At 42.5% G+C, this 21,555-nt stretch overlaps 2 protein-coding genes across 3 annotated transcripts in view; both read right to left on the reverse strand.

The window, feature by feature from the left end:
* Positions 1 to 14,329, reverse strand: part of vash2 (vasohibin 2) — a 20,657-nt gene extending 6,328 nt beyond the window's left edge. The window contains exons 1-4 of the mRNA XM_079753123.1: positions 13,931 to 14,329; positions 7,574 to 7,662; positions 6,835 to 6,891; positions 6,285 to 6,359 (exon numbers count right to left, since the gene is read on the reverse strand). Of these exons, the coding sequence (XP_079609249.1) occupies positions 6,285 to 6,359; positions 6,835 to 6,891; positions 7,574 to 7,662; positions 13,931 to 14,257 (548 nt within the window). The 5' untranslated portion in view covers positions 14,258 to 14,329. The remainder of the gene's footprint in view (positions 1 to 6,284; positions 6,360 to 6,834; positions 6,892 to 7,573; positions 7,663 to 13,930) is intronic.
* Positions 14,330 to 15,976: 1,647 nt separating this feature from the next.
* LOC307088301 (uncharacterized protein) lies at positions 15,977 to 20,498 on the reverse strand. 2 transcript variants are annotated; one of them, XM_079754154.1, is made up of 8 exons: positions 20,381 to 20,498; positions 19,887 to 20,183; positions 19,334 to 19,369; positions 18,470 to 18,562; positions 18,337 to 18,368; positions 17,354 to 17,407; positions 17,041 to 17,130; positions 15,977 to 16,648 (listed from the first exon to the last, which is right to left on the reverse strand). In XM_079754154.1, the coding sequence occupies exons 1-8, from the start codon at positions 20,403 to 20,405 to the stop codon at positions 16,529 to 16,531; spliced, it is 747 nt and encodes a 248-aa protein (XP_079610280.1). In that variant the 5' UTR covers positions 20,406 to 20,498; the 3' UTR covers positions 15,977 to 16,528. The 2 variants fall into 2 exon arrangements, with proteins under 2 accessions (XP_079610280.1, XP_079610279.1); XM_079754153.1 differs by having other exon boundaries at positions 19,887 to 20,231; positions 20,381 to 20,472.
* Positions 20,499 to 21,555: the final 1,057 nt, after the last annotated feature.

Raw genomic sequence — 21,555 nt, forward strand, 5'->3', positions numbered from 1 at the left:
AGCCTTGGTGGAATGTGGTCGATCTTGTCGAATCCCAGTAGCTAGGAGCAGACGGGCTGCATTCCAATAGGTTCTGTCCTCTGGCAGGGTGATGCTGGGACAGGAGCACTTTGGTTTGGGACGCATTCCATAGCCAAAGCTATCAAAGTGTCACATTGGGATCTTCTGGATCAGTATAGCCGAGAACAATCTACGTCGGCAGAAATTGACACTCGACATGCGGACAGGGTACTGCCAAAGAGCGATGAGACGGATACAGTTAGTGTGTATGTGTATAAATATATACTTGTTATGTGTATGAAAACATGTATCTGATGCTTTTCTATCTTATATAATTAGAGAAATGGGAGGAAGGGAAGGAGGGATGGATTGAAATGGGGGAGAGAGGGAGGGGTGGGGAGAGAGACAAGGATCTGTCTGGTCACATTCAAAGACCAGCAAAACTTTGACAAGCTGAACTAAATGTATGTGTGCGTATGTCTCTGTATGAGTGTGTGTCTGTATGCGTGTATGTGTGCGTGCGTTTGCGGAAACGTTAATGTGTACTGTAGATAGTATTACCAGCAGATGGTGGCTCTGTGTGTTGTGGTAGACTAGTGGCAGACCTCTTCAGGCCAGCACACTATATGTTTTTGCCCATAATAACATATGTAGCCTGTATTCCCGCCTGGGTAAACACACACACACACACACACACACACACACACACACACACACACACACACACACACACACACACGCAAAAACTGAGATTTGGCTTGGGCTTTCTGCATCTCTTTTTCAGCAAACCATCTGGTCTGTTTTAAATCCAAATGCAAATCTTGATACGCAATAGAGAACCTACTTTATCCGTTTATCCTTGTCCTCAATGGATCAACATTTTATTCAGGGTTTCTGAAATAGTGTAATTAATATATATATATATATATTTGTGGATCTCAGTCTTAACCCGGGCTAGCTAACTTGCTACGTTTCATGGAAACCATCCTTCTATTTTTACATTTCAATCTCACAAACCCCTACAAATACAAAGTCCCCATCAAATACAATTACAATCATTCCCTTAAATCCACCCACAACTTTCTCATTCACTGACAAACTAGCATCTGTTTTACATTCTGTCTCTGTCTATCCAGCTGTCTGTCTGTCAGTCTGTCCCTGTCTATCCCAGAGTCCGTCTGTCCATCTGTGACTTTGGTCTTCTTTTCTATCAGTGACTCATCGTCTGCATTCTGACCTCAAAACAATCCTCAGCACAAACTGCCAAAACTTAACTGACAGACTCTCCATCTAACCTGGCGTTAGAAACACTACACGTCTAACACGACCTTCCAGCACCATACAACAGAGAAACATTTTCACCAGCGGGGGCAGAGCCTGAGTCTCTCTGCTCAGTTTGAATATTGGCTAATTGCCAATAATAGAAGCCATAAGCCTGCCATTCCAAAACAAAATCTCATCTGAATAAATGTCTGATGTTACCTGCTCTAATCCCATTCAAATGTCCTTCTCACACTCTCTTTGTGTAAAAGAGGTTGAATCATTTCCCATTCAGGGACCCAAACCGCATAAAACCACAACAATAACAAAAGTAAACATCCAGAACAGCTAGACAAAGGTTTTCTGTGTGTGTGTAGCATGAAACGCACATTCCTCACAATGACATGTCACAGTCACACTTAGAACCCTGTTTACACACACACACACACACACACACACACACACACACACACACACACACACACACACACACACACACACACACACAAACAGACACACTTTAAAACTGCCATCTACATAAATTGTAACCCGTTTTGACGGTTAATTATATGTACTGTGTAGTTGTGAAGATCTTTCCACTGTAAAACGTTGAACCAACTCCAGTGGACGATATGCTGAACCAAGCACATTTCCAACTGATATTTTAGTTTGGAAAGTATGGAAAAAGGAAAAGATACACAAGATATATCTTCTCAGTAGAGCAATATGTTGAGCTAGGCTTTAATTTCTCCAGCCAAGGATGTTGGTGCGGAGCTGTGGTTAGAATTGGGATGAGAGAGGAAGTGAGAGAGAGAGAAAGAGATGGAAAGAGAAAGAGCTTCTCGCAACTGCTACGACCTCTGACCTCTAGTCAACTGTCAGAGATTAATGCAAAGGCCAAGCATCAGTGTGTCACTGTGACTGCTTTCATCCGCTGCTCTCAATAAATATAGGAACCTAATCATAACGTCCATCCTGGCTTCTCTTAACTTCTATTCCTAACTTTTTGTTTTATGCAATAATTAAATCAATAATATATATAAATACATATATATAAAAAACATTTTGTTCAGAGCCTGCACAATTTCCTTCACACATCCTAGTTATCAGAGTCAAAAGTACCATGAGGTCCTATGATAGCCTTCATGGTCATAGAGCATGGTTCATTTAATCCGAGAATATGTTTTCACTTTGGTCAGCCTGATTCCCTCTCCGTATCTCTGTTTGTCTGTCTCTTTCTATTTTCTAACACTTAAAACACATTCCCTTATTTAACTGATCCGTTTAAAACGCGGTAATGGCCAGACCTTTTATTTCTTCTGTCCCTTCATTCTTTTCTTTCGGTCTTCCCTTCTTTCTTTTTTTTTTCTTTCCTTCCTTTTCTCTTTCTCCCCTACCTCATTTTGGTCTCTCTCTCTCTCTCGCTCTCTCTCTCTCAGTATGGTACATGGCAGAGTACTGAGCTAAATTTGGAGGACCACAACAGGAAGTAGCCTTAGCCATCACAAGTCTAATTACAGTGTTGCTGAATCTTACACTTAACAGGCCTGCACTTAAACAGCAGGGCCTGCAGTGAAATCAATGGATTTTGCTTCTGTAGAAATAGTGTGTCTTTGTGCAACCGCTTTACCGCCCAGTACCATCCCAGTCTTCTACTGGTGGATGTTTGGAGCTACCCAGGAAAACCCCAGTCTTCAACCAGTGTTATCATTACGTTGCTTCATAAAGAGAATTACACCAGTAAGAGTTGTACTGTTGTACAGCTCTACTGAAGTTATTCTGGAACTTCAAACTGGTAACTATCTGTTAACGTGCTTGCGTCATCCTCATCATCAGCACTAAAACTCATAGTGTTTGTACTCTGAGAATTTCTGTGTGTGCATGCACCGATTTGTGTGTGTGCATGAACAAGTGCGATCGTGCCAGTGGTTGTTATAATCCATGTGTTTGCTGACAGTGCTGTAAGGTAACACTGCTTTTAAAAAGCAGTGCTGACAGCTCCAGTAAAGCAATGTAAATGGTCATTATGTTTAACGGTAGAGCCCCCACTGAGCCCAGACTAGCCACCACACTAACCACAGACTAACCCTCAAACGATGGTATGGTCTTGTATTTATCCTTCTGAAGAACTTGCTTATTTAATCAGTGATAGAATGATGCATGCATATGTCCTGTTTCCCTGAAAACAAGAAAGGACCAAAACAACACAAAATAGAAAAAGGGATGTCTCTGATAGACATGCAGTCTAAGCCAATCATATCTCCCCTACTTCTCAGCCTCACACACACACACACACACACACACACACACACACACACACACACACACACACATTCCTTCATATCTAACAGCGACTGCCAAAACTTCTTTGCTCTACTGGATTTCTGTGTCCCCTCCAGTTTTCCATTGCCATGACAACCGGTGTGTGCTGCCCTGGTTCCTCCCCACTCTGGGAAGCCCACCTTGGCCGAGCATCCCCCGCCCTACATACTGACTCAGATGGAGATGAGCTGTGACCGCTCGATAACCCGCGGCAACCGCATCCGAGCGACATCACACAGCTCTTGGAGGCAGTGTACCAGGCTGACACACAGAACCAAACACACACAGACGCACGCACACACACACAATCAAACACCACACACACACGATTCTAATGACCTTGATCGATTCCCTAGTCATTCCTGTCCATCTAAAAACTATAAATAGAACTATGAAATATTAACTATAAGTGATAAACAATGCTATGCCAAGAAAGGAATAAATGGATATCGAGTTGTACTCCTTCTCTTTGTGGTTCGGTGAAATGCATGTTATCTCTTAATCATTCCCTTTTTTTACTTGTTTTAATTAACTGTCTCTGGGTGTCAAGGGGTTTCTTACACTGAACCAAACGAGCATCTGACACGAGACAGCCAGTGTGAGAAGGCTGCAACGCTAACGCAGAATGTGTCGCTATGCACCGTGAATTCTCCTCAGGCGGTAATATATCTTCAGACGTACGGTGGCAAGTGGTGGGGGGGTGGAAGTGGGAAAAAAACAGCCTCACTCTCACAGCCTGAGCCGGGAGAAGATGTGGTTATAATTATTATGCAATTTTAATTATTCAAAAATTCCATCAGTGTTTACTATGTGGTTTAGAGCCATGTTATACTGAGGTGTGAAGCTGGTGACTCACTGGTATGTATTCAGTCAGGGTGTGGTCCCCCACTGAGTGTTTGGGATATTTAAAGAAGAGTATCTCCACCTCCATTACAAGCAAGGGCCCTATAGCTCAGTGGTTAGAGCACTGGTCTTGTAAACCAGGGGTCGCGAGTTCAATTCTCGCTGGGGCCTGGCTGATCATCTTTTTCAGTCAGCCAGATCCTGGGCAGCTGGGAAAAGGTGAGACTTCCTGTGCTCACTGGCACACACACAGACAGAAGCAAAGACACAGGCATTCAACCGGGATCTACTCGACGTACAGAAGCTGTTCCTTCTCTCAGTCATTGACCATCGCAAACAATCTCCGGTCGGGTGATAATTAAATAGCCTTTGATTTCTGTTACCCTCTCAGAGGGGCAGGAAGCGGGAATGAATGAGTGAATCCTGAAGGTTTAATGATTGAAAGGCTGCTCCAGGCTAGCCAGCTTTGTTGATTTAATGTTTATCATTATTTAACATTATTTCTCCACACCAGATTCTCGCTTTTTTTCTTTTCTTTATACAGGTCCCCCTCTCTCTTTCAAGTAAATTAATCCAAAAATCATGCTCTTTAAAAAAAAAATTATTGCGCAAAGATCCACGCCTTTATCAGGTGAGGTGTACATTCACACATTAAGTGTAAAGGCAGAAAAACTAAATCTCATCTAAACACAACTTTAAATAAAATACATAATAATAGAACCACCTAACTTTTATCTGGGGACGACAATATTAAGTATGGAAATGATGAGTTGCCACAATAGCTTTACAACAGTAAATATATAAAAAATGATCTTGCAAATTGTCTCAATATATTGTGATATCCAATACCTCCAACACCATTTACTGATAATATTTCTGACACCATAGCAGTAGAGAGAACCACAAACAAAATAACAAATAAACTACGTGTGGTGTTGATGGTATTTTAGGACTAAGGAGAAATTAAATATTAGAACTATACTCATGTTACAACGACCATCAGCCTCAGAGATTGAAATCAAGCCCTAAAGGGTGGGGCGGGGTGCGGGGGGTTAAGTTTGGAGTGGGCTTGTTGCTAAGCAACGAGATTCTGTCGGAGCTGGAGAAGAACCATTTGAGCAAAATGTCTCATTGATTTCACCCGCAGATCACAAACTAGCCTTCTGGCCTCCAAACTAGAGGGAGAGACAGATAGAGAGTCAGAGAGAGGACGAGGGATCGAGGGCGATGGACAGAGACAGAGAGAGAGACAGATAGAGAGTCAGAGAGAGGACGAGGGATCGAGGGCGATGGACAGAGACAGAGAGGGAGATAGAGAAAGAGGGAGATGGAAAGAGAGAGAGATTGATGGACAGAGAGATAGAGAGCAAGGCAGAGAGAGAGAGATAGAGAAAGAGGGAGATGGAAAGAGAGAGAGATTGATGGACAGAGAGATAGAGAGAGCAAGGCAGAGAGAGAGAGATAGAGAAAGAGGGAGATGGAAAGAGAGAGAGATTGATGGACAGAGAGATAGAGAGAGTAAGGCAGAGAGAGGGAGATAGAGAAAGAGGGAGATGGAAAGAGAGAGAGAGATTGATGGACAGAGAGATAGAGAGAGAGAGAGAGAGAGAGAGCGAGAGAGACAGAGTGTGTATACATCCGTGTGTGTGCAGGCATACACTGTGGGTGTTTGTTGTTGTGAGAGAGAGAGAGAAAGTGTGTGTGCGTGTGTGTGTGTGTGTGTGTGTGTGTGTGTGTGTGTGTGTGTGTGTGTGTGAGTGAGTATGGCCAAGTGCCAAGACCAGGGGTGTATCCATGGGCAGGGGGATGATAATATAAACTATATTTTTAAATATATTCAGGTTGCTGGTAAAGGATACATGCCCAGGATGACGGCTTCCAGGCATTTGATTGGCAGAGACTCTCTGATCATCTCCCTCGCTGTCTCCATCAACCTGCAAGGGAAAGATGGGTAGAGGTAGAGAGAGAGAGAGATAGTGTGAGGTAGAGAGAAAGAAAGAGAAAGTTAGAGAGAGAGAGAGAGAGAGCAAGAGAGAGAACGAGCGAAAGACATGGTAGAAAACGACCTAAGAGTTCCACTATTAACAAAAAAAATCTAGAAAATGTAATAAATTGATAAACTTAAGTGTTATTGATACACAAGTTATATTATTGATACACAAGTTGTCCCTTCCCATCAGAAATAAGTGTCTATCTATAAGTAGTCTCTCTAGTGTTGTATTACTACCCATAATAACTTCCCACCTTGGCAAAAAAACAGCAAACGCACCCTTTCAGACCACCCCACTCCTGTTTACCCCACACAGTAACCATCGGTATGACTAATACATAAGTGGACCACTCTGTGTCCTGGCTGACTGTGTTAGGGGCGTGCGGTGTGTGGTTAATGTGTGTTTCGGTTCCACTTACCCACAGAGCGGTCGACTCTTCTTGATCTCAAAGAACTGGGTTCCCGTGTGGTTGTATCTACGCAGGCTGTTAGGGACAAGTTCAGCCAATATCATATGGATAGATCATCAGATTAGCTTATAGCATTCATCTATCTGCCTGTATCTATGCAGGCTGTAAGTGGCTGTTGTGTGTTTGCCACGTCAGTCTGTGTCTCAATTTGTGCATCCATCAATCTATTGTCTGTCTGTATCTTTCCTGTGCATCACTTCAGTCAGGCAGACAATACAGGCATTTTTTTGATAATTCGACGTTGACAACCGTGTCCCTTTTCTCAGGCCAGACCGCAATAACCTCTGACCATAACCCTCTCCGGGTTTGCAGTGGCTTCCCCTACTGTTAGAGTCAGACAAGTATTAACTTCAACTGACAGCTTCCCTCCCCATGATAAGAACAATGTGTGTGTGTAACACTTTACATTCCCTTTGACAAAGACTTCCCTTCAACTTTCGTCTCATAACCATAAATTGAGTGTGTGTGTGTGTGTGTGTGTGTGTGTGTGTGTGTGTGTGTGTGTGTGTGTGTGTGTGTGTATGTAAGTATTTGTGAATGCATATGTGTGTGTGTGCATGTATGTTTGTACATCCAAATCTTTCGGCATTTGTGTCTGTGCATGTCTGAATGGGTTTATGCATGTGTGATTGTGCGTGTGTGCATGCATGCGTGCGTATGTGTGTGTACGTGCATGTGAAAAGGATACTGCAGGGTCTTCATGTAATTCTGGACGGAGTGCAGCCAGTCTGGGCCGGACATAGACGGCCTGAAGTTTGGTAGAGAGGGCACAGTATGCTAGAGAGAGAGAGAGAGAGAGAGAGAGAGAGAGAGAGAGAGAGAGAGAGAGAGAGAGAGAGAGAGAGAGAGAGAGAGAGAGAGAGAGAGAGAGAGAGAGAGAGAGAGAGAGAGAGAATGCAAAGAGGGAAAGGAGAGGGAGAGGATAAGAACAGATGGTGAGTTGAGAGTCAGGGTTTGAACATGTTTTTGCTTTTAACTCAGTGGTTGGTGGCGATGCCTAGTGGTCGCCATCTCTCGCAATATCCCATGATGCACTGCGGCTGAGAGTACCGACTCCTGTTCTGTCAAGGGGGAAGGGATCCCAGGATTATCGGATCTGTAAAACTGCACCTTGAAACTGTATCTGCCATCACTCAAGCACAAATGTAGTTCAAACTGCTGTTCTAACAAACAAAACACATCCACTAAACAGCACTATCAATTAAAAAATGCTAAAACGCTGACTTGAGCTTTTCCCTGACCTGAGGTTTTAAGACGTGGGATTTTTTCATGGGCTGGCATGAGGTTATGTAGAAGTAACGGATCGGATCTTTACGCTGTATTTTGGCTTCAACTATACAACTTTTTTTTCCGAACATCTAAAAATAATCATTAAAAAGTTCCAGTGAAAAGTTGACTAGTCATAGACGGGTTAGAGAGGAAATCAGTGGTGTCATAAAATGTTTCCTAACCTTGGGAAGTTTTGGGCAAGAAAAACAACAAGTGACTCAGGCCCATTCACCAACCGACAATTCCTGTCTGTTGACCAGAGGGACTTCACACACAATGATTATACCACTGATAGATCACATGCCTGTGTGTGTGTGTAGTGAGTTGACCACACTTTCGGTATATTTGTTCGTGTATTTTCCAGTGATATAAAAGTGTATAAAAATTCACTTGTGAGTGTGAATGTGCTTAAATGTGCGTGAATATGTATATTGAGTGTGTGACAGGTTTCCATTTGTCTCAATGCCTGGATTAGTATTCACACCGGCTTGGTTTGAATAGGGATCTGGGATTAACATAATAATGTAATTGATCTGTATCAATGTATTCATATAGGAATATAAAGAGCCGGTAGTTTTGGTGTTAACAGAGGCTCATGTGTAGCAGACAGTCACATGTCTGTGTAAGCTATGTGTAGTAAATGAGGAATCTTCAAAGTGATCTTAGCCGTCTCCAGAGAGATGTAGGTTTGAGTTGGAGACCTGATTCAGTTGTTCAACAGATACATCCACTGATGCAAACACACACATGCACAGACACACACACACACAAAGAGGAAAACCACAAACACAAGCATGTACACACATGCATACACACACGCCCACACACAGAGACACCACACACACCTGATTTCTGATGGGTCAGGCAGGGGAGAGATCCTGATGTCTTTAATCTTTAGTCTATTCTCTTTCTTTCTATCTCATTACTCCCTCTATCTTCGGAGGTGCAGATGAACAAAGGTGAACAGAGGTCAAAGGATTTGGCACACTAGTTACACTAGTCTCTGTGTCTCTCTCTCTCTCTCTCTCTCTCTCTCTCTCTCTCTCTCTCTCTCTCTCTCTCTCTCTCTCTCTCTCTCTCTCTCTCTCTCTCTCTAGCATAGGAATATGGCAGAAAATAAGAAACAAAAAATCCCATGATGCATTTGGATGTACAAGCCCTTACACATCTGCCAACCTGGCCCACAGCTCGGCCAACGTCCGCTTGTAAACACTATCTGTCTAAATGTTTTCTTCCTCCTTATGGCCAAATCATGAGATGACTAGCCAATCAGAAACAGGCACACACGTTGATAGAGATCTGCAGTGGGACGGACTCTTTAAATAATTAATGGACTTGGTAATAGACATGGACATATTTTCACATCAAAAGTCCAACCTTCCTGTCCTCCTTCAAGTAGGTATCCCATTATCTCTCAATCTTTTTTATTACAGCCTAATTCCATTCCTACCTCCCTTCCTCTCCAGTGGCGGCTGGTGGTTTTTAAAGTGAGGGAGGAAGGACGGCGCGCTTGGTTGCCATTGGCCTGCTTGCACTGATAGTGACCTATTGTGGCATAAGTATGTGACACTCAAGTTGTTTCAGGGTGTTTTGGTGAACTACAACATCGCAGGATGGGATAATTATGTGAATTGATACAAATCCACAAGGGGCAGCATTGTTCTTTGAAAGCTGGTGGGCAGCATGTATTGGACTACAAGGGCAGAAGGAAACGATGCAAAGCCAATTAGTCAAATCATCAGGCCTACTCTTGATTTGTAAAACTAAATTAAAAAATCTGGGCCTATCATTGGGCCTATTTTTGCCCTCAATGACTGAAGCTATTGGTTTTAATTTGGCTATGTTTATTTTCAGGTACAATTGTTTAAGAAAAATAAAGACAATACCAAAAGTGATGCCATTTAAAATGCATCATGCTCTGAATCATTCACTAACATCCTTTCCCCAATATCAAACAGAACGGTCAGAGTAACAAACAATAAAACGAACAACAAGAACATTATTTCACAACTATTTACATGGGCTGTAAGCCCATGTAAATAGGGTAAACATTGTTTGGGGCAAATGTGGATGTTAATGGATGTTTCAGAATGTTGGTCATGGTGTTAAGCCAATTAAGATTGAGGGACTTCATTTATAGATCAAGTCAACCCTCTTCGCGGGCTCCACCGCTCGGCCGCGGCAGCACGGCCGCAGGCTCCGCAGCCCGGCCGCGGGCTCCGCCGACCGGCCGCGTGCTACGGAAACGTCAATATAAGCGAACAGAACCGCACTGTACAGCAACAAACCGTAGCGCACCGCTCGGTGCGAACGAGGCATTCGAGCGAGCGGGTTCGTTGGTTCTCGTAGCATAGACTTGAGGTGATAACCCCTCCCTCAAGGCTGCTCCACAGACAGGACTCCTGCTTATTGGTTCATAGCGCAACCAGGGCTTCAGCCTATTTGTGAATAGACGTAGGCGGGATCCAGATCCCTTAGCTAGTCACACCCACTCAGAGGAGGCCTTTCCTCCTCTCTCCCATTGAACCCCATGTAATTCACCGGCCGTCAACACTTTCGGGGAAATGAATGGGAGTCAATGGAGGCTGAGGGAGGAACGATCTACATTTTTTATTCTCAACAATGTTAAGGAGGATCTTCCTCCCTCTCCTCACTGGAGAAGCCTCCACTGTTCCTCTCATATCCCCTCTCTCTCTCTGGTCACCAGCTGTCCCGGTGAGACCTGTGGGGAGCCGGGGGCTTTAGCAGGAACCTGATTCCCAGCTTGTGATATCTCCCCCTGGGCTCCAACAGTTACTGGTATCTCCTGGTTGGAGGGTCTCCGGGAGTCCATCTTTAACTGGGTTTGAGTGAGCAAGCTCATGTTGGGTGTATGCTAGCATGTTAGCTAGGCTAACAGCCCCAATCAGGGGATATTGGACAAAACACAACCCAAGTTTTCATTTGTTGTCGGTTTCGATTGGTGTTTTGGAAAATATATAAACGCAAGTCTTGTTTTTATGTCTTGACAGTGACACACACACACACACACACACAAACACACACACACACACACACACACACACACACACACATACACATACACATACACATACACATACACACACACACACACACAGATCATGTTTCTTACTTTCTCTTAAAAGGATATCCTAGGGCATACTATTTGTATGACTTCATGGTTCTTGTGTCTCGACAGCTCATTTTTCTAACACAAGGAGGTGTCCGTCACTCTCAGCCAGCCATTGGTCAAGATAAGTCCTGTTGATTACCTTGTTCATTAGACAATCAATATTATTGATTGAAAGAAACAAATCACACCACAAATTACCACTACACGAAAAGAAGGTCCCAGACACCTCGTGCACACCTGTGTTCTAGAATGTAAGAGAACTCATTCAGCATGCTGGGCAGTGTAGCTTGTTTGCATGTTTTTTCAGCATGTTTAGATATTCTGCATATGGTGTCATATAAGGCCTCAGTGATTTTTTTAGACAGGAAGATTGCCTTTAAGAGATTCTCCCTGCACCCCAACACACAGAAAACCTCTCCGGGACATCGCTACAGCTTAAGAGATTCAAACACCCACGCTATCGTCAATGATTCAGGAAGAAATCCTCCTAACCAATCACAATGATATGGGTCAGATAACATAAGGTTTATCATCCGGCCTACCCAGAGAACCTGTAGCTCCAGTCCCTCCAACACCAGGGTTAGGATCCTATGGCTGGATTACCTATTGCATGCATCCTAGTCTGTGATTCAAATATACTATTGCATTCACTGAGGCCTATCGCAGTCTTTGAAAAATAGTCCTGAAGCGGACTTCTCTCTATGAAGCTAGAAGATGTTAGCATAGTTAACATGTTGGCATGTTTAGATACTTGATTCTGTTTAACATGTCAGGCTGGCTCAATTGCATGCTAATGAACTATGCTAGCAGGCGACTGGTGTAAAAAATAATTCTCTGGCACCCAGCTAGTCTTAGCCAGGGTCAACAGGGTTAGCCGAACTAGATGCCACCAGATCTCATTCTGCTTCTGTGTGTGTGTGTGTGTGTGTGTGTGTGTGTGTGTGTGTGAGTGTGTGAGTGTGTGAGTGTGTGAGTGTGTGAGTGTGTGAGTGTGTGAGTGTGTGAGTGTGTGAGTGAGCGCACGCACGCACACTTTGTTCGCCGTTCTCCGTTCTCCGTTGAGGCCCCCGCGCGAGGCAACTGTTGCTATCTACAGATTATCCACCATTAGGGGGGATTAATTGGTGACGGTGCCAACCTTTATAGACCGCTAACGAGGCACGGTGGGAGGGGGCCACGTGAGGCCAGTGTTTGTTTAACCACCTCAACATTAACCAATCACAGGACTTGCCACAATATGTGTGTTTGTGAGGTTTGTGTAGTGGTGCCTTAATGCATTTTTCATAACCTTCACAGACTACCACAGGTTTCTCTTTCTCTAAATCTAAGCCCTTACAATACTTAAACAATTCATAATGTGATGTCCCTTTAACATTATTTTGCAATTATTATTATACATGCTGCGTACATGTGTCATTTTATTATCAGTAAGAACATACACATGTGTTATATCAATGTAATATATATATATTAACCTTAATTGGTGCCAGTTAAACTCTCTCTCTCTCTCTCTCTCTCTCTCTCTCTCTCTCTCTCTCTCTCTCTCTCTCTCTCTCTCTACCATTCTCCTGTCTAACTTAACCTGCACCTTTCTAATCCTTTAAAGTTAGCTTAACACCCTGGCCAGTGTTTCACCTGCTGTAGCCACGGGAACTGCGCAACGTTGACACCACACACGCAAACACTCACACACACAGTTATCAGGTTACATATCTGCATTTGGGCCAGGCAGCATTCACAAACTGTTAGCCATCAGAGGCATTCTATGTTTCTATGGAAAGAGAGAAAGATGGCTTTAATTTGGAAAGAACTGTCAAACGTGGCTAAAGGAGAGAGGGGCGGTCAACAATGCTATTCATAACTGCTCATAACTGGTGGTGTTCCTAACCTGTCCCCCTCCACTTCCAAGTAGGTACTATTGGTGGACACTGGGAGCTGCCCAGTTTAACCACAGTCTTATATTGGTGGACACTGGGAGCTTCCCATTGCAACCACAGACTTATACTGGTGGTTGCTGCCCAGTAAAACCACCATCTCCTTCTGGTGCATATCCACACACACACACACACACACACACACACACACACACACACACACACACACACACACACACACACACACACACACACACACACACACACACACACACACACACACACACACACCAGCTCACCTCTGCAAAAAACGCAGCTTTACTCGGCCAACTGAATGAAACTTGAGCTGACACATACTCATCAATCCTGCTATTGTCTTGTCAGTCAACAATGAAAAAACACGGGACCAAACAACCCTATTCCAAACCCACCCACCCCACCACCACAACCAACAACTCTCACAAAAAAGTAAAATCACAAATAGACTGCTTCCAACATTATAAATACATCTGTAACAGTCGGTCTTATCGGACGTAGACATTGAAGGGGTAGTAGGCTAATATGAGTAAAAAGTAGTCTAAGTAGGCTTTGTCTATTTTAATAATAATTATTGGATGCATCATGCACGCATACTTTCAACACTTTAGAGGTAGCTGGGGCTGTTGGTCTGCCGTGCGTTATTAAGCAGGGGAAATGCTTTTTAACATGATATTCATCACCTGTCACTTAACTTGATATAGTAGGATCTACCAGTAATCAGTCCACTTACTTTTGGAGGGTATGCAGCGTTACGAATCCTGTCCACCATCTCCTGGCCCTCGGGATGCACGTTAGCGACGTGCGTCCACATGCGCTCCCAGGTGAGGGTCTCGATAGGGAACCCGGTCCGGTTCACGTAGAAGAGCACCCCGCCGTCCTTCTCCTCCTCCTCACCTGGCGACCGGGGGCTGTTGCTTGCCGGGGACGCGGACGACTGCTCCCCGCCGCCGGTACCGTAGCGGAGGAGGCAGTGGGAGCTGGTGCTCTTGGACCGACCGTGCCTGCTCAGCTTGACCGGCGACGTGCCGGACCGGCTGGGGGAGTTCGGCCCGGTCATCGCTCCCAAGTGCAACACAAGTGACAGTAGTAGACCGCCGGCGGGGTTAAAAAATCCTCATTGTTTGTCCGTTGTATTCCTGGTACATGTTGATATACTCCAAATCAACGATTTCCCTAGGCAATAACATCAATAGGCTACAATTAAAAGTAAGAACCCGCAATTCACATTATCAAGTTACACAAGGGACCAGGTGGTTAATACGAGCAATGTTGCTGGCAATGCAGCAAATTTGCTTTTGTTGGGACAATCCCACCGTTTACCCGTTTCTCACGGACTACCTACGGTGAAATACTGAAAAACGTCCGATTTTAAAGGCACTCGAAGCAGGCGAAGTTGCACACAGCCGTCGTTAAGTCCGCTTCCCTCACGCCGTTGTAACTTATACCTTCCTAATCTTTACTCCATGGTCTTTTCCTACCCTGCGGGGGTCGTCGACTCCCATCGCCGCCGTCCAGAAAATTGAGCCCCGTAACGCATTCCTGTTCACCGGCAGCCTATATGGCACCTGTCGTGTCAACTGTTTCTCTAAAATAAAATCACGTCTGCATCTATGATTAAAATCCCTTAGTGCCTCATCTCAGGGATTAATCTTTGTAGCGTATTAATCGATAATACTGTCACCGTTGTTCTGGATTTTGTAACCCCAGCAGCCGGGAATGGGTTCCGTGAGTTTTCATTGGTCGAATCGACAAAGAAGGGCGGGAATAAGAAACTGTCAGACCATATTTGGAACATATGCCGACCTGTCATTGGTGTGAGTCGTAAATGAAGGCGTCAACAAGTGAAGGTTGCAACAAATGGGATATTTTTTTCTTGTAGTATTGGAATTGATTTGTTAACTGTTTCTTCGAAATTTTTATTCTAACAAAACACAAACATATTATCTATTTTGCAGTGTGTATTCAATCGAAATGGATGTTGATGATTAACTTGTATCTGACGTGTGAAAGGGTCCGTCCATACATTTGGAAGAAAATTAACCGTTATTACTGAACATAAGTAAACGCTATGTTTTAGGTGCTCAAATAGGGGCAAACAGGGGCATTTTGTTGCGGAAATCTTTAGTATAAAGCTCACCATATAACACTCAATACTAACATTTTTTATTTTTATTTTATTGTTTTTTTTACATTTACATAATGCCAAAACATAAGGTGACATGGCTAACCAAGCAATACGCGTTAACTAAATCTTTGAGCTAAACTAATCTTTGATCCATATCCATCACTTAACCCACACTTACCATGGCGAATTTAACGCTTTATGTCCTTTCGATTAGGTCTCGCTGTCGGTTTTTTATAAGAACATTTATAGAGCTACTTTTTACAAGTCCCCATCAGTTTAGTCTATGGCGCCCTCTAAAGGCCATCTAAATACAAGCATTTTCATTAGACAAGCGATACTACTGTATTGATTCCAGTCGGGAAATTCAAGTAAATTATAATTCACCTTAATTAACTTTGGTGATTGGTAATAACCGGTAGGCCTACTTCATGGTAATTACTTGCACTGCTGCGAGCAGGGCAAGTAGTTCCCTTGCATATTTCTTATTACTTGCAAACCCGCAAGCAAGGCACACTTCTTCATCCCTTTCCGGTGTTACACCGGTCTCTATCTACTCGCACAAACAATGACGTAGAAAGACAAAAGAAATAGGAAGTATAGTGGAATAGTGTGCTAAGAATTTTCTAAGCAAAAAAAAAGGAAACCAAGGAATTAGTATAAATTGCATCTACTCCCTCAATATGTACACAAAATACACATATAGTACATCAAAAATGATAAACACGATGAGCTAATTAAGCAATACTTGTAATACTTTTAAGGATATTAAACTTTTGAATTTTCCAATGTACACACATCGCACACAACCTTCAAAGGGACATCTGTGTAAACAACAGAGACAAGCTGAGCTCACAAACTGGTCGGAAATAAACTGCTGGTACCATAGAACTAGTTAATACATTCACAAACATACGTACACATACGGCAACATAATGTACACATAGATAAACACACAAATATACGCACACATAAGCATGTAATGGACTCTAAGTACAATTTCTTCAGGAATTGTAGGTTTTCCAGTTTACTATTATCTTCTCTTATCTTCTCTCATATGAAAATTCAGCAAGTCATTCAGCAATTATTGATCCAATTCATTTTCTGAAGACTACTATTAATATACTAAACTTGAATACAACCTTAATTGCTACTGCCAGTCGCTGCTGGCTCTGTTTTATCAAGTACTCATCTACAGATGTTTTGTTATTTTCCCCGTTTGTTGACGGTGGCGTAGTGTACGTCCACATCACCAGCCTTCTCTCCACTTCTGGGAGAGGCCCTCACTGAGGCGTAGGTCACCACATCGCTGGAATCATCCTCAACCTATAGCGTGACATGGAATGCTGTTACATGGAATGTCGTGAAGTCTTATATCATGACATGGAATAACTGTGATACATCCCACACTATGACATGATGGCCTGTGCTGTGACATGGTACTATTTGGTGACCGGTCACCACATAGTACCATGTCACATGTCGTGAGAGTCGTGATACAATGACACCATGCACTGTGATATGTCGTGGCATTATGCGATATGCGCTCCCGTCACACAGTTATGCATATGATTATGTGTATATCATATGCTGCAACATACATGAGTAGAAACATGATGTGGCAAAAAGATAATGCATACTTTAACTAATGACATTATTTCAGCTGTTGTTATTATTATTGTCTTCTTGTGGTATGCTTCCAGTAGGAGACAGTTTACCTGTGCTGTAGCCACACTCCTCTGTCCCTCAGGCAGGACAATAGAGGCGTATGTTGGACCTCCGCCCTGATCTCCGTCCACACTGAGATGCTATGACACGGTCAGGAGTTGTGGAGTTAGACGCAATAGATTCTGTTCCTTAGATTTTGTATTGTGCCACATTCAATTACTTACATCCGATTCTAATTAATATATGCCGCTTCTTTATGTCATGTCATAATTATATGGATAAATTGCGTCAGGACGTGTGTGTGTGTGTGTGTGTGTGTGTGTGTGTGAGTGTGAGAGAGATGAAAGGATGAATAAGTCTCACCTGGTCATGAACGGCTCCTATGACTGGTAGGGTGTCCCTGATAATGTTCAGACCCTGCACCCAGTACAAGAACCCAGTTACTCATCAGCTGGTGTTACCAGTGGTGGGGTCCCCCACAGCTTTTGGCCAATGACTGCATTTTTAGATCAGGATCATTTTGTGACCCCAACACATTTTACGCATCTACTTATTGTTTATCCCAATCAACATCTGTTCATGATATGGAAGTCCCAGTGAATTTTCAACCTTGTAGCAGTTTGCTTATGGTTATGTATGGTGTGTATATTCTTTATTTTATAATAAAATATGTATTAAATATAAGTCATCTCCCGCGACCCCAAGTGGGGACCAACCCAGAGGCTGAGAACCCTGGTTTACACGACCTACTGGTTATAGCTGACGCTATATTGCAGTCATGATGCTGTTGTAAACTATATTGTTGTAATAATGCTACTTGTTAGCATTATTATTTTGTTATAAGCAGACTTTCTATATATATAGGATGATAGAGTAGGCCTGCAAGATAGTCCAGTGATTATAGTGACTTCAAGCCAAAAGCTTCTGGATTTTAACCCCAATGTCTAACTACAAGATGCCAATATCCCTAACTACCCCTGAATTATCTTAGTTGCTTTGGATTGAACCAGCTGTTTAAATGACTGAAAAGTATGTTTATGTCCTTTAGAAATTATTCAGATTCTTCATCTCAACATAGCCGTGCTGCAGATGTGTTGTTTGGTCAGCGGTTCCCACGCTGCAGACCTTCATGTGTCAAAGCGTAAGGGGAAGTCGTTTTTATTTTTGTATCTCGTGGTCAGCGATAGTCAGATTATTAACACTCATGCCTGTGGCCACCTTGAGTTATAATGCTACGGTGTGTAGCATTATAACCACGGAATGCCCCCCTACTGATTTTGAGCTAGATGGTTTTAATGCTATTTCTTATTCAACCAAATAGTTTAAGTTTTGTCTTTTAAACTCACAATGGTTGTGGTATCCTTTGGCCTCTTGTTTCCTGTGAAGAGAAAGCCACAGTGAATGTTTCCATGGTGATATAAACGGTGTGTAGACAGATGTAGACGTGACAACACGATGGTGTCAATGGTCTCCTCTCACCTCTCCATCTGTTCCAGCGAATGAGGAGAACCAGGCCCACGGTCAACAGGACCGCTGTACCCAGCGCTACCCCTGCTGCTAACCCTGATGTACCTGAACACAGGAAGAGTTTAAATTCCTCTCGTTCATAGTCGTCAGGATCTCAGATGAATCAAGAACCTACATGGGTAGGCCTGTGTTGGAAACCATAGAAAATGACTAAAGGTGAAAACCGACACACTATAGAAACGATTTGATGATAGAATACAGAATATTATCCTAGTTTTAGAGGTTGACTCCCAGGCAAAAGGTTCTGGGTTTGAACCCCAGTTTGACCCCACATTTTCACTTTTGTGAACACATTTTCACTTTTGTGAAAATGTGTATGTTCATGCCCTTTAGAAAAGATGCAGATTCGATATCTCACAGCCATTGCATTTGCAGACGTGTTGCTGTGGCCATCGGTTCACATGTGGCCAGACATTCAGCTGTCATAGCGTATGGGGAAGTATTTTGTGTGCTGATGAAGTGAAAACGTTGTGTTAGATTATCAGATCATTAACACACATCCTATGGCCAGTATGAGTCAATAGATGTAAATATATACAGCTCCCTTTGGTTTCTAATTGAACTATAGCCTAATAACTAAAAACCTCCTTACTATAGGAAAATATTTCATAACCATTGAAACGATAATCATGTATTCTATTGCAGATTCTGCCTCACTTATCTTTAACAGCAAAATAATAGCCTACCACAAGACAAATAGCAGCAATAACTGCAAGTGACCCAATTGACTGACTTCCACTACCAAGTCCTCAGAGTTACATGATAGATAAAGACACCATTTTGAAACATGGCTCCACAAGACAAGAGATGAAATACCTTTCCCTGTAGTTGTGATTGGTCTGTTTGTGCTTGCTGCTCCATGTGGATTAAAAGCGAAGACAGAACAAAGATCAACATGGTATTACTGAACAAACATACATGATAATTCAATTAATACAATTATATAATAAATTATCTACAATAATATATATTTAGAAATCTGATTCAATGGGAACGAAAAGAGAAATCCCACTCTTTACAACAGCTTCAAACATATCCTTTCACACAAGGCTGAGGGTTTTGTTCTGGTACTGTGTTTGTTGGCCAGATATTTGAAAGATAACAACTGAAGTCCATGAGACTTGGAGTCTTGAACAATGTAAGAATAAAAAAAGAATGTAAGAAAATGTCTACAGCAATAAAGACATTTTAAATATATATTTGAACTTTCAACGGTTCAAACTGAATTCTGAATTCTCATTTAGAGGATCCATGAAACTATATTAAAATATGAATTATTTAAACACTACACAGGTCATATCATTCTCATAGAAGGGTTTTAACCCAAAAGTGTTAATTTAGGTGAGTAGATAAAAGTATAAATACTTACTCATTAGCTCTAGTTCATGGCTTGCATGATCAAAGTATAAACTTGATGATTGGAAGGATCTGCAGATGTAACGGCCTTCATCTTCCTTTGTCAACTTCTTTACCTCCAGAGAACACTCCTTTGTAACATGTAGTCTTTCTTTGTTTTCTTCAGGCTTAAGCTCCCCTTTTTCAAACAATGCCACAGTCGCACCATTCTTGTAACTTAACAGCCAGGTAATTCTGTAACAGTCCCTCTGAACCCCATCACATGATAGAGAGACACAGTCTCCAGCTCTGAACTCTGTTCTTCCATGATCTGAGAAGAAAGTGACTTTATCACAATTGTCATTGATTGGAAGGATATCTGTGAGAGAGAACAGTCAGTTCTGTAATGTTTAGCGGACTATACACCTTTTGATTTGAATAAATAACTTCAAGGCCATCAAACACAAACACCCACTGATTACTTCACTAGTTTTTACTATCTTGTATATTCAATTTTTTTGTCCATACCTTTGTGTGGCGGAGGAGTGGTCATATCCGTCTGTCCGTCTGTCCGTCTGTCTGTCTATCTCTCTGTGTTTTTGTCTGTCTGATAACTCAAACTACTGCTCACTGTGTAGAGCAAGGCTTCTTATAGCGAGTGTTGTCTCACTTCCTCAAACCTCCAACAATTTACTCACTCGACATAATGCCGAAACAGAGGAAGGTGTCTTGTACAAAGAAACTCAAAAATAGAAATGATCTAAAACCTCATATTCACACCCCTCACTTTAATCACATTTACACACTATAAACTTAAAATTCCTTTTGATTAGGTCTCACTGTAACCACGGAGGTTTAATAAAAACAGTTCTGGGCCTTTTTCACATTCCCCATCAGTTTAGTCTATGGCGCCCTCTAAAGGCTGTCTAAATACCAGCATTGCATAAGATATACCCTCTAGTAGTAGCCTCTTTCATCGATACAAGAGGGGAGAAATGCAATTTATCATTAATTTTAATAAACTTTGTACATTTTTAATTGCCGGTAATTAATGGAGATTCACTTTCCCCTCTTGTTACCCTCATGTGAAAGAGTATTCAGGAATTATTGACCTAAAAATGTGCTTACACCTAAAGGTAAATATGGATTATTGAGTTTTTTACATTTTTATATCTTCATAATTTCAACGACTGGCTGCTTCTGCTAGCTCTGTTTCATCACGTACTCATCTGAAGACGTTTTGTTATTTTCCCTGTTTGTTGACGCTGGCGTAGTGTACGTCCACATCACCAGCCTTCTCTCCACATCTTGGAGAGGCCCTCACTGAGGAGTAGGTCACTGCATCGCTGGAATCATCCTCAATCTATAGCGTGACATGGAATACCGTGAAACAGAATGTGATGACAGGTTATATGATGACATGGAAAACTGTGATATGGATTTTTTGTGATATAATGCATTCCATGGTATCCAACACCATGACATGATGCTCTGTGCTTTGATGCTGTTGTGACGAGATACGAGAGCCAGGTGGTGTAAGAGCCTTGACACGATATGTCATGACAACATGTAAGCTGCGACATTCAATACAGCTGCTAATATTATTGACTTCTTGTGGTATGCTTCCACTAGGAGACAGTTTACCTGTGCTGTAGCCACGCTCCTCTGTCCCTCAGGCAGGACAATAGAGGCGTATGTTGGAC

This window comes from Pollachius pollachius, assembly GCF_949987615.1.
Source record: "Pollachius pollachius genome assembly, chromosome: 16".
NCBI lineage: Eukaryota > Metazoa > Chordata > Actinopteri > Gadiformes > Gadidae > Pollachius > Pollachius pollachius.